Source organism: Solanum dulcamara, chromosome 11, assembly GCF_947179165.1.
Source record: "Solanum dulcamara chromosome 11, daSolDulc1.2, whole genome shotgun sequence".
Lineage (NCBI taxonomy): Eukaryota > Viridiplantae > Streptophyta > Magnoliopsida > Solanales > Solanaceae > Solanum > Solanum dulcamara.
Window position 1 is genome coordinate 60579106 of NC_077247.1, and position 13158 is coordinate 60592263.

The following is a 13158-nucleotide window of genomic DNA, read 5'->3' on the forward strand; positions in this document are numbered from 1 at the left end:
CCCAGACAAAAAAGGAAGCACAACAGAAGATGAAGCACCAAAAAAAAGGGGGGGGGGGGGGGGAAAGGGGGGTACATATAAATATATTGCAAATGAAGCACCAGGATTGAAACTGCACGAAAGCACGACTTGCCATCATTAGTCACTTGACTATGATGTTTTCAGCAGCCCACCTCTACTGATCCTCAAATGAAAACATTAACAAAATCAGAAAAGATGAACCATATAATTCCCCATTCTCTTACATGGCACAGTTTTGCATTTTTAAGAAACAATAAAGTCTAGACCATGTAAAGGAAAAAGGCCAGTGAGGGCGTTTACGAAAGTCTGTCCAATTCAGTGTCTTCATTCAAAATACTACAAATCACAATACTTAAAATATTTAGAGTTGTGCGAGTGGGGCCTTCAAGAACAGCTCCACAAATTTCCATTCATTACCTAGTAAAATCATAAAGAGTATTGAAACATTGAAAGGGTAAATGAGTACCTTGGTGGCACCAGCATCGATGCTGTTGAAAACCAACTCCACAACAACCCTCGTGATACCCTCACCGAATTGACCCCCATCTCCCTAAAAAAGTAAAAACAAATTCTTGAACATCCTTAACACACAGGACGAGGATAACAACATAATTTTCTTTAAAAGATTTCTTGATATCTTCTTGAAAAGTACGATTTCTTTGATATCCTTAAAATATGCTTTTACGAATAACTACAAGTTGTTGATTTTTTTTTTCTTAAAAAGAATGCATGCAAGAATTCAAAGTTAATCTGAAAATATCAAGGTCTCGCATTCCAAGATAATCTGATTTAGGGTTCAACGAGTTCCAAGAATTCCAAGATAATCTGATTTAGGGTTCAATGAGTTCCAAGAATACCTATGTAACTTCAAGGCGTTCTGTGGAAAAACAGTAGCATTACTTGATCGCCGGGAAAATTGATTCGGGGAAGAATACTAATGAATGTAACTTCAAAAATCCAACAAGTTCTTTCTGGAAAACTGCAGACACATCAGCGGAAGACTTAAGCAGGGTTTAGAGTTTTCATCGGACATCGTCAACGGGGCAGTCAAGATCAGCAATCCGGTGGCGTACTCTAAGATGCGCCGGTAGCGTATATGATAAGCGGGCTTCCGTAATATGATGGTGGTGAGTTCTAAAACGAGCAGGTGGTGTCCGTTTTATAGTTTTCGAACTAGTTAATACACGCGGAAAAAAGCTCGTTAAAAATATATATATTATTTTAAAACTTTTTTATTATTATTATTGTAGTACTTATTTATTTTTTAAAATAAGAGTAGTCTATTTTATTGATAATATGAAATTTGTTATCATCGTATATAACTTAAATTATTTAACTTGTGCAATTTTTGTACGTCGATTCAGTTTATGGTTTGAAACTACAATCCTAAGTTATTAGATAATAAATTAATATTTTATTCATATAAAATAAATTTCTTAAGAATTACATATAAAATTTAACTCAAATAACTCTATTTCAAATTTGCAACTGATATGTACATGTATCTCTAAGGACCATAATCTCATTTTAAACTTTTAAAATATTTAAATACAATTTTATTTAACTTAAATATTAATAATTTTACAAGTTTTCTATGACATCCAATTTAACGATCTTTAATCACGAAAACACACTTTCTAATTGTCATTGTTCGATCACTTTCTTTTGCGTAGATTGTTTTCCTACTGAATTTTGATCTTATCACCTAAATTTAACAAAATAAATTAATTGTATTATATTTGATCCTGGATGTTTTACGGTCTTTATCGACTACAACCGATCGACGAAACACATCTCTGATGATACTGTCATCCCATTAGTAAATTATGAAAATTATTACCAAAATAACAAGGTAAATGTATAATTTAAATATATTATGTGGGTAATTGGCACATGAAATCAAACCAATTGGAAGAAAGTTTCTTTTCCTATCTAGTTTCACGAATGGTAATCGTTGAACTCTTATCTCAATTCAATTGACAATCTTTTATTTCTCGCCTCTGACATGTATCTCTAACGACTATAATCTCATTTTAAACTTTTTAAATATTTAAATATAATTTTATTTAACTTAAATATTAATAATTTTACAACTTTTCTATGACATCTAGTTTAACAATCTTTAATCACGAAAACACACTTTAAAATTTGTCATTGTTCGATTACTTTCTTTTGCGTAAATTATAAATTGTTTTCCTACTGAATTTTGATCTTAGCACCTAAATTTTACAAAAAAATAATCAATTATATTATATTTAATTCTAGATGATACTTTCAGCCCATTAGTTAATTATGAAACTTATATCAAAATAACAAGGTAACATATAATTTAAATATATTATGTGGGAATTTGGCATATGAAATGAAACCAATTGGAAGAAAGTTTCGTTTCCTATATAGTTTCACGAATGTTAATCATTGAACTCTAAACTCAATTCATGTGACAATCTATTATTTCTCTCCTCTAACAATTTTATATTTCAAATCACACAAATAAAATAATATCTCTCTCTATATAGAAAATGATCAAAAATATCCTTAATAAAATTGGGGAAAAAAATATCCTCAATTAATAGTTTGATTTAAAAATGTCACGGCATTAATTTATTGGGAAAAAATGACTATTGTTATTTAATGGGTCAAAAAGAAAGGGTTAGACAATGGAATATACAAATTTAATCATCTCAAGATAAATGATGTTACAATCAAATTACCTAATTCATTATCGTAACATTTCTTTACCCTCTATACACAGTTACTCTAACTATACAATGGAAACTGTACAATCCATTCCCTTTTTCTATTTTTCGTGTGTGTGTGTGTTTGAGTGATGCTGCCACCAAAAGCAAGTGTTACATTTAGTAAATACATTTATTTGTTGAATCTGTATAGATGTACCGAGCTCCACATCCAGATCATCCTTCAATGTGATGATCGTGGACCGGATATCTTCAAAATGAAATTGGTATCAAGCTCCATATCCAGAGACCGGATATCTTCAGAGTGAAATTAGTAGGTTGCAAAAAGAACCAAATTAGGTATACTCACAAGAGCTTTTAGACACTAGGATACGGATGACCTTAGTCGCTTTGCTGTACATTCTAGGTGGATTTCATTCTGGTGTAATCCATGCCATGCCTAGAAAAGAGTCCTACTCCATGAACCTAACTTAGCAATCTGCTCATGCAGAGCACCTAAGTGGCAAAAGAGGGACAAAAGTTAATCACCTATGAGCACACTAACAAATGAAAAGATATCGCAGTCATTGATAATGTGGAATTCCTCTCTTAAACATATCATCAAATGCAATTTCAACGCAGATATTTCTGAAATGCAATTTTCCATTCATTGAAAACACAAAAAAGTCTGCTTCAACTACTCAACAACGAGAGAACATTCTGAAGGAAACAATGCATCTCCAAACATAATTACACCTGCGAAAATAAATAAATAAAATAGAAACATCAGGAAACAATCCATCAATTATGCTTCGCCCCCAAAATTAGTTGGCCTGCTTTGTTGATCCTCATTCCTCTGTATCTGTTCCACTCTAAATATCGGAGTTATTGTTCCAACACAAATGAAAATAAAGACATCAAGAGTAAAGAAAAATATCTTAAATCACTTTTGGTTCTGATTCCCTGTTCTCTCTTTTTTTCTTATGTGGGGGTGGGTGGAGGTGAGAGAGAATCAAGGTAGCTCCAAATTCATGAATTAAATATTAACTTACTCCTGCAAGGCTTGTTATTCAGGATCCAGATCACTGAGGGGGGGGGGGGGGTACTCTATTGATGATCCATATGTATCAGCAAGCCGTAGGTTGCAAATACATTACTCAAAGAACATGACACAACATTTAAGCAAAAACATAAGCAAGAAACCATGAGAAAGAGTAGAGTTAAATGGAGTAAAATATGAAAGCTAGTTTAGTGTTGGTGGACTAACTTGTTTAATAAATTCTAACAGCTCCACATCAGTTAGATTAACATACAAAATACACGGAAGCTGTATTATCACGAAACAATCATTTTCTTATGAAACATGTTCAGGAGAATCTTGTTAGCTAGTGGAGTATTTCCTAAAACATGAATGATGCCATAAATAGTTTTCAAATTAAGTTGTAAGTTATTGAAGTTTCAAGGCCTTATAATTCAAAAAAAGATAACATCTAGCATTGTTTTGTTACTGATAGTATTAGGAAAAAAAAGCTCTTCCCTTAGAAGTTACAATTCATAATTCACTAGCTACAATCAACCCAATTAAAACATAAAATGGACCTCAAGAGACGATGCACAGAAATGACACTTGAAAAGCCTAACCCTCAAAAATCGTTCTAGCTTTCACCAAGATGGAGCACATAACTGATATAAACTGTTATTGATAACTCAGAATGGAATAACTAGCCAGAGAAGAAGTGCTTGTCAGGCTTTGTTTTCCACATTTAGACATGCATATATCCTACGTAAGGGAATATGAATGTTGAAGAGAATAAGCTATATAGTAAAAGGTTTGAGAATGTAGGTGAGCAACTAATTCTGTATTAACACCTTTCACTTCTAAGACTGATTTCCAAATGGTTTACATGTACTTAACTTTTTGAATGTATAATATGATAGAGACAAGTATTAGAGAATGTTAACGAAAGAAGTGTGTCAGATGTTGGCAGCTTGTGAATCAGAATAAAGTTCCGGCTTTAACCAAAAATATAACTTCATGCTAAGAGTTAGGTTTAACTTTAGAGAATGTTAACGCAAAAAGTGTGACAGATGTTGGAAGCTTGTGAATCAGATTAAAGTTCCAGCTTTAACCAAAAATATAACTTCATTCTCAGAGTTAGGTTTAACTTTAATGCATGTTGCAAAATTTAGTGCAATGGAATTTCTGGTAAATGTCAATTTTATCAAGTTCTATACACTAGTTGTGTGATGAAAGTCTAAACAAAGATCGTAATTTACCTGGTCAATGATCTTGAAGTTTGAGAATGATTGTTGCAGATCCAAACCCAGTTTTGAATTTGGTCAGCATAGTTGTGTAGTAATTGGTAACCAATTTCAGGAATGACCTGCAAAAGCATGGTCAAAGACTCAAAAATCAATGTTACCTATTATAAAGAGTTTCAAGACATCCTCACAAGACTTAAAATCAATGTTACCTATTATCAAAATAATCATACCAACTCTTGCTCAGAATCAAGATAGGTTGTTGTCCTCATTTTTTCCAGATAGGACCTGATAATTCAGTAAGTTACAGACTCCAAGTTGAAATGAAACTCCAATGAATTTTTAGACAATCATTACCTTCTCACGTCGTTCTTCCAAACGAATTCGCTCATCTGCAGCATGCTGTAAGACATGACAATGACTGTAATGTTCAACGAAGATAAATGCTAGAATAAAAAAAACATCATAATCCTTGACTATGTAACACGGGACGCACATTTATTTTGACATGGACCTAGGTTTCTACACAAGAATGTACTCCACCAGATGGTCACAAAGTGATGAAGCAAAAGATAAATCACCCTACATCACTCTTCTTTTCATCAGTAATATCACAAAATTGCAATATAAGAGAGTAAGACATTATTTGTTAAACTATTAGTTATGTGGTTATAATAATGTAAAAACTGTTATGTTGTGGGGATTAATATTTGGTGAATAATGAATGAGTAATGCTATGCAGGGACTATCTACATTAAAGGGAACTTTTGCCTGTAAATACTCATATCCATGTATTGTTGACAAATATGTTATTATTCCATAACTTATCCTGCATAAAATAATACTGACATAAATCATGAGGATATTAATAATGGACAATTAAATACTGCCAACCAAATGCTGCATTAGTTATGTCGAGCTTATTAACTAAGTGCCACATAGTTATGCGGACATAACTTTTTGTTACGCGGCCAACACATGTTATACTATTTATGCTGAGATTTATATTTACTAATGTGTCCAACCAAACTATCCCTAAGAGAAACAATCGTTTAAATTAAATGCATTATAAGGAAATTCATGACAAACCAAGAATGACCAAAATGGACTATGAAAATGCCAGAATAGACCTGATCAATTATAGTGCCCGCCACAGTAGTAAAAAAACTTCTCATCAACTTGTTGGAGAACTTTGGCACCCTCCAGGCAGTTTTTATCAATGGTATCAAGAACCAATGAATCACCAACAAAATGCAAGACACGCCAGAAGTGACGTTGAGTATAGTATCCTGATTCTTAAACCCACTAGACAATAGAGGCAACAGAGAAGGAGAAGCATATGTTCAAAGCAGGTCATCCTCACTGTGTGCAAATGAACAAGATCTAAGAAACCAGACAGGAAATATCTTTAAGTTAGCTGGTGTAACAAAGACAGGGTTACCTGTTGTACCAACATTTTATCTACAATCATCAATTCTAAGGTACAAACACTTACCGTCCTATAAACAATGGCAAGAACAAAGACCAACTTAGTAGTTTTATACCTATCCTAATGGATACTACCAACTAAAACTCAAAAGAACTTTACCTTCAAAACCTTACAATATCCGTTTGGCCTCCCGTGAGTTTCAATAACAATTTCCAATAAGGAAACATCAGAAATAGAGCTCAGAGCATCTCCTTCAAAGCCAAAACTTGCTGGGAAAGCGTGCATATAATCTGCATGGTTGTATTTTGATGTAGCCAGGGGCGGACCCATGTGGTATCCAGGAGGTTCATCCGAACCCCCTTCGTTAAAAAATTACACTGTATATATAAGATAAATTTTTTAATTCATGAGTATACATTTAACATTGAACCCCCTGAACATAAGCCAAGGGACTAGCTCAGTGGCAAAAGGGTTTCAATATTTTGCCTTAGCTTGTCTCAGCTTGCGGGTTCGAATCCGAATAAACACTTTTTTTTTTCTAATTTTAGGTAATAAAATGCTGAACCCCCTTCATAAAATTCCTGGTTCCGCCACTGTCATATAGCTGGTGTAAAGCAAGCATACCAAACCATAGTTAAAAGGCCAGATAAGAAGGAAACAGAAAATGAAAGAAACAGGCACATATACCGTCTCCATAAGCGGGGCTAGAAGTACCTAAGCACCAATAAGTATGTTCCAACTCAACTTCAGCTAGAACAAATAATCAAAACATTTCTACATACAATAGTAATGAACAAAAACTATATTTCATCTCTCTCTCTGGCTCTCTCTCTCTATATATATATCTCTCTGCCGCTTTTTGGGGGATGCGATACAGGTAAAGAAAGTATTTTATTGCAAACGAAGCACCAGGAACGCGATGTACATGAACATTGTACAATAAAAGCAAAAACAAGATGTAAGCATCAATATTTTGTGTTGTGTACAACCATACCACTTTTCCCAATTACAAGTAAAACCGCAAGATAATAAATAAAAGAACATATGTAAAAAGATACTAATGAACACAAACAGTCAAACAGCCTATCAGTTGAGTAATGCATGCAATCCCATTCCAAGTTATGAACATCATAGTTGTCAGAAAAAACAAATTATGGACAGCAGCATCAATACAATAAAAAAGATGATGTCAGTCCAACATTTTGCAAAAAGATTACCATATCTTTTTCCCATCAGCACCAGTCCATCTTGTGAGACACCAGATCATTCAAAAGAAGGTACAACTTCAGGTGATGAAGTAAAATAATAAAATTGAGCATAACTTTCTGCACATCAATATGCATTAGATCCATGTCAAAGATACTAATACTTACCATTGTCGTCCACCTTAACAGGTCCCAATGCCTATAGCTGAAAGTGGAAACTGGATAAAGTTCAAACTAGGAGTACACAACTTATAAGTATAACAAACATATAAGGAAGTAAATCTCCTTGAAAAAGAAATAGTAGTTGTGTCATAAGAATATTCATTTGGAGAAAAAATTTATGATACTAGAATGGAGCATCATACTAAGAGGAGAAAAAATAACATCAATTTTCATATAAAGCATATGCCCTCGTCATCAGAAGTAGCAAACAAAGGAACATACGAATTCATTGAAAAGCCTCACCGGTCACTGCCGTTTTGTGAGGAGGAGGGTAATATCTTGGAGGAAAAGGATGGGAGGAATATGTAGCTAAGCACAAGTTGTTAATTCTTGACATCATCTGAATTGACAAGGTAACCATGAGCGATGATGAGTTAAACTCATGTGCATAATGTATTTGGATAAAGGTCACTGATCTAAAAGGCAAATTAGATGTTCAGCTTGTCAATTACTCCTATTACTATGAAATCACTTATGAGAAAAGAACCACTAAACCCCAAAAGAGACCAGTACTATTATACAGGACGACGGAGGATAGTTCAGCACCTGCTGTGAAGAATGGTTCAACACCTGATTCTACTACACCTACTGGCAAAAGTAACAACAAAGATGCCATTCAAGAATATGATAGTGATGACGACTACTGGCTCTCATACGACGATTGATTGTAATACATTCTCACCCATCAAACAAGGCAGCAGCTTCTTACTCATGCTCAAGTTTATGACATGTTAATCAGCTGTAGTCTCACTTTTGTCCTGTTATTGTACCTTATCCTCTAAATCATTTCTGCATTATCGGGGAACACGCAATTAACATGTATTATATTTTCTCCATTCTTTTTGATAGATCGCCACAGTTTGACTTGGGAGAAAGTTCAATATGTAGCTAAAACCCTTTGCTCTCTTGAAATGTTTATTGTTAGTGTTTAATGAGGCGAATTCAACAAAATTGTACGACACATTGGGATGCACAAGGGCGATTCTTAGAAGAGACTCTTTCACAGAATGCAAGACCCTCTTTGGGCTTCCAGATTATATATGCAAACCAAAAGATCAATTGTGAGATAACTAAAAGTACTTGGAGTGCATTTGCTTCCTTCGAACTGGTTGGTTGTAAAATACATCACGAACAATGACTGCAAAAAGAAAAATCCCAACAAATTTCCTTATTAGCAAACAGCAGTCAACTTTGTATCAGGAAGGCTTATACAGACTCACCTGTTTTACCAAGATCTTGTCTACAATAATCAATCCCAAGGCGCAAACACTTACCCTGTAAACAGTGGCAAGAACAAAGACTAAGTTAGTAGTTTTATACCTATCCTAATTGATACTACCAACTAAAACTCAAAAGAACTTTACCTTCAAAACCTTACAATATCCATTTGGCCTCCCGTGAGTTTTAGTAACAATTTACAACAAAGAAACATCAGAAGTAGAGCTCAGAGCCTCACCTTTAAGGCCAAAGCTTGCTGGGAAAGCATGCATATCATCTGAATGGCAGTACTTTGATGTCACTGGTGTAAAGCAAGCATTCGAAACCATAGTTAAAAATGGCCAGATGAAAAGGAAGCATAACAGAGGATGAAAGAAACAGACACATATACTGTCTCCATAAGCTGGGCTATAAGTACCTAAGCACCTACATATATGTTCCAACTCAACTTCAGCTAGAAAAAATAATCAAAATAACTCAACATATAGTAGTTTTTTTGATAAAGGTAAAGTAACAACATATAGTAGTGATCAACAAAAAATATATATTTGGGACGCGGTACAGGAAAAAAAGGTATCTTATCACAAATGAAGCACCAGGAATGCGATGTACATGAACATTTTACAATAAAAGCAAAACAGATATAGGCATCAATATTTTGTATTGTGTACAGCCATACCAGTTTACCTAATAACAAGTAAAACCACAAAATAATAAATAAAAGAACATCTGTAAAAAGATACTAATGAACACAAATGGTCAAACAACCTATTAGTTGAGTAATGCATGCAATCCTATAGACTACAACAACCATTCCAAGTTATGAACATCCTATTTGTCAGGCAAAATAAATTATGTACAAAGCATCAAGACAATAGAAAAGACTATGTCAGTCCAACATTTTGCAAAAAAGATTTACCATATCTTTCTACCATCAGCACCAGTTCATCTCATGAGACACCAGATCCTTCAAAAGAAAGTACAACTTCAGGTGATGACGTAAAATAATAAATTGAGCACGTTGCAAAGCAGGTCATCCTCACTGCATGCAAATGAACAAAATCTAATAAACCAGAAAGGAAATATCCTAAGTTAGCTGGCATAACAGAGACGGACCTTTCAATATCAACAATTTTGAAGGAGACACTGGGATGCACAAGGGCGATTCTTAGCAGAGACTCTTTCAGAGAATATGAGACCCTCTTTGGGCTTCCAAATTATATATGCAAACCAAAAGATCAAACAGGACAGAGAATATATTTAGAAGTAAAAGTATGTAAAAATCAACATTTTTCATTTGTTTGAATTGTGGGAAAACTAGAAGTACTTGGAATGCATTTGCTTCCTTCGAGCTGGTTGGTTGTAAAATACATCATGAACAATGAATGCAAAAAGAAAAATCCCAACAAATTTCCTTATTAGCATACTACAGTCAACTCATGTGTCAGGTAGCCTTGTATAGAATTACTTGTTGTCTACAATCATCAATTCCAAGGTAGAAACACTTGTCGTCCTGTATACAATGGCAAGAATAAAGACCAAAGTAGTTTTATACCTATCCTTATGGGTACTACCAACTGAATCTCAAAAGAACTTTACCTTCAAAACCTTACGATATTCATTTGGCCTCCAGTGAGTTTTGGTAACAACATCCAACAAAGAAACGTCAGAAATATAGCTCAGAGCCTCTCCTTTGAAGCCAAAGGTTTCTGGGAAAGCATGCATATCATCTGATGGCTGTATTTTGATCTCGCTGGTGTAAGGGAAGCACAACACACCAAAGTTAGAATTGCCAGGCAAAAAGGAAACATAACAGAAGATGAAAGAAACAGGCGCATATACTGTCTCCATAAACTTGGCTAAAAGTCCTGTTAGGCAATGTGTATGTTCCAGCTCAACTTCAGCAACAAAATATATACCCACCACCACCACCACCACCCTTTTCTTTTGGGAAGGTAGTACAGGTCCCGAAAAAGCGGCCCGCCTTTCATCATCTATACCAGCTTCCACGCTAGAACCAATAGAAAGGAGAAAGTATTTTATTGCAAATGAAGCACTTGGAAATCAATGGACATGAACATCTTACAATAAAAGCAAATGTAAGCATCAATATTTTGTGTTGTGTACAGCCATACATGTTTGCCCAATTACAAGTAAAACCACAAAAACATAAATAAAAGAACATTTGTAAAAAGATACTAATGAACACAAATGGTCAAACAACCTATTAGTTGAGTAATGCATGCAATCCTATAGACTACAACAACCATTCCAAGTTATGAACATCCTATTTGTCAGGCAAAATAAATTATGTACAGCAGCATCAAGACAATAGAAAAGATTATGTCAGTCCAACATTTTGCAAAGAAGATTACCATATCTTTCTCCTATCAGCACCAGTCCATCTCGAAAAACACCAGATCCTTCAAAAGAAAGTACAACTTCAGATGATGAAGTAAAATAATAAACTGAGCAGGACTTTCTGCACATCAAAATGCATAGATCAATGTCAAAGAAACTAATACTCAGCATTGTCATCCACCTTAACATAGCATGTCCCACTGCCTAGAGCAACATATACCTGGTGGGAACTGGGTAAAGTTCAAACTAGGTGTACACTACTTATAAGATAACAAACATAAGAAGTAAATCTCATGGAAAAAAGAAATAGAGTTGTGATATAAGAATATGCATTTGGAAAGAGAATTACTTATGATACTAGAATGAAGCATCATACTAAGAGGAGAACAGGTATATCAATTTTCATATAAAGCATATGCTCTCGTCATCAGAAGTAGCAAACGAAGGAACATAAAATTCATTGAAGAGCCTCACCGATCACAACCTTTTGTGCAACTAGTCTAAGCGATTAAAATTGCACGACTTGCCATATTCTCAGCAGCCCACCTCTATTGATCCTCAAAACATTAACAGAATCAGAAATAAAAATATAATTCCCCATTCTCTTACATGGCACAATTTTCAACTTTTAAGAAACAATAAAAACCAAAAGGTCTAGACCATGTAAAAGAAACTAACCAGTGAGGGTGTTTACGAATGTCTGTCCAATTGAGTGTCTTCATTCATATACTACAAATCACAACTTCTTTTAATTAAACTACTTAGAGTTGTGGGAGTGGGGCCTTCAAGAACAACTCCACTTAGAGTTGTGGGAGTGTGGCCTTCAAGAACAACTCCACATCTTACCATTCAATACCTAGTAAAGTCATAAAGAATATTGAAACTTTGAAAGGATAAATTAGTACACCTTGGTGGTACCAGCACCGAGACTGTTGAAACCAACTCCTCAACAACCCTTGGGAAATGGTACAAGATAACCCCTGACTGAATTGAACTCCAAATAACCTCAGGCATTTGGCTTAATGCTCCCCGAAATCCAATTAGCCTTAGGCATTCACTTAATGCTCCCCATCTCCCTAAAAAAGCAAAAACAAATTCTTGAACATCATTAACATACAACATAATTGTTTTTAAAAAGACTTCTTGAATTTCCTAGACATGTTCCATGACAATAAATATGTAACTTCAAAAAGCCATCAAGTTCTTGGACTTTTCTTTTAAAAGCTTGCATGGAAAAATTCCAAGATAATCTGACAATATCGAGTTCTCGAATTTTCCTTCTTTCTTTTTAATGGCTGAAAGAAAACCAAGATAAGGGGAAGAGCAGTAGTATTACTTGAGCAGATAAAACGGCTCGGAAAATTGATTTAGGGTTTAGGGTATTGATTGGACATCGTCAATGGGACACGGCGAGAATGACAACATAACTTACTTTTTTAAAAAGAGATCTTGAATTTTTCTTAAAGAGAATGCATGCCAACAAGCTCTTAGTTTTTTTCTTTATAAGAATGTATGCAAGAATTCCAAGATAATCTGACAATATCGAGTTCTTGAATTTTCCTCCTTTCTTATCTAATGGACGGAAGAAAACCAAGAGAATGGGAAGAGCAGTAGAATACAAGGGTAATTTGAAATCAGGGGAAGATAGGCGGTCGGCCCTCGGGCATTCGCTTAATGCTCTAAGGATGCGCCGATAGCGTATGAAGTTGCGGTTTACAGTTTGAGTTCTAAAATGCGGAGGTGGTGTCTCTTTTAATAGTTT

At 34.6% G+C, this 13158-nt stretch overlaps 2 protein-coding genes across 9 annotated transcripts; both read right to left on the bottom strand.

Annotated features, from left to right (window-relative positions):
* Positions 1-2624: 2624 nt before the first annotated feature.
* LOC129872130 (DNA mismatch repair protein MLH3-like) lies at positions 2625-9325 on the bottom strand. Of its 3 annotated transcripts, none has more exons than XM_055947022.1 (8): positions 9274-9325; positions 9038-9092; positions 8898-8955; positions 7764-7800; positions 5319-5363; positions 5174-5249; positions 4977-5083; positions 2625-3215 (listed from the first exon to the last, which is right to left on the bottom strand). In XM_055947022.1, exons 1-6 carry the CDS (start codon positions 9310-9312, stop codon positions 5211-5213), a joined length of 273 nt encoding a protein of 90 aa, XP_055802997.1. In that variant the 5' UTR covers positions 9313-9325; the 3' UTR covers positions 2625-3215; positions 4977-5083; positions 5174-5210. The 3 variants fall into 3 exon arrangements, with proteins under 3 accessions (XP_055802997.1, XP_055802998.1, XP_055802999.1); XM_055947023.1 differs by having other exon boundaries at positions 2625-3455; XM_055947024.1 differs by lacking the exons at positions 2625-3215; positions 4977-5083 and adding an exon at positions 7608-7673 and having other exon boundaries at positions 5217-5249.
* Positions 9318-13138, bottom strand: LOC129872128 (uncharacterized). 6 transcript variants are annotated; one of them, XM_055947017.1, is made up of 6 exons: positions 12829-13138; positions 12304-12472; positions 11411-11458; positions 10635-11046; positions 9955-10002; positions 9318-9336 (listed from the first exon to the last, which is right to left on the bottom strand). In XM_055947017.1, exons 2-5 carry the CDS (start codon positions 12408-12410, stop codon positions 9970-9972), a joined length of 600 nt encoding a protein of 199 aa, XP_055802992.1. In that variant the 5' UTR covers positions 12411-12472; positions 12829-13138; the 3' UTR covers positions 9318-9336; positions 9955-9969. The 6 variants fall into 6 exon arrangements, with proteins under 6 accessions (XP_055802992.1, XP_055802994.1, XP_055802990.1 ...); XM_055947019.1 differs by lacking the exons at positions 9318-9336; positions 9955-10002 and adding exons at positions 10454-10548; positions 12075-12125; XM_055947015.1 differs by lacking the exons at positions 9318-9336; positions 9955-10002 and adding an exon at positions 10454-10548 and having other exon boundaries at positions 12874-13138.
* Between the last annotated feature and the right edge of the window lie 20 nt (positions 13139-13158).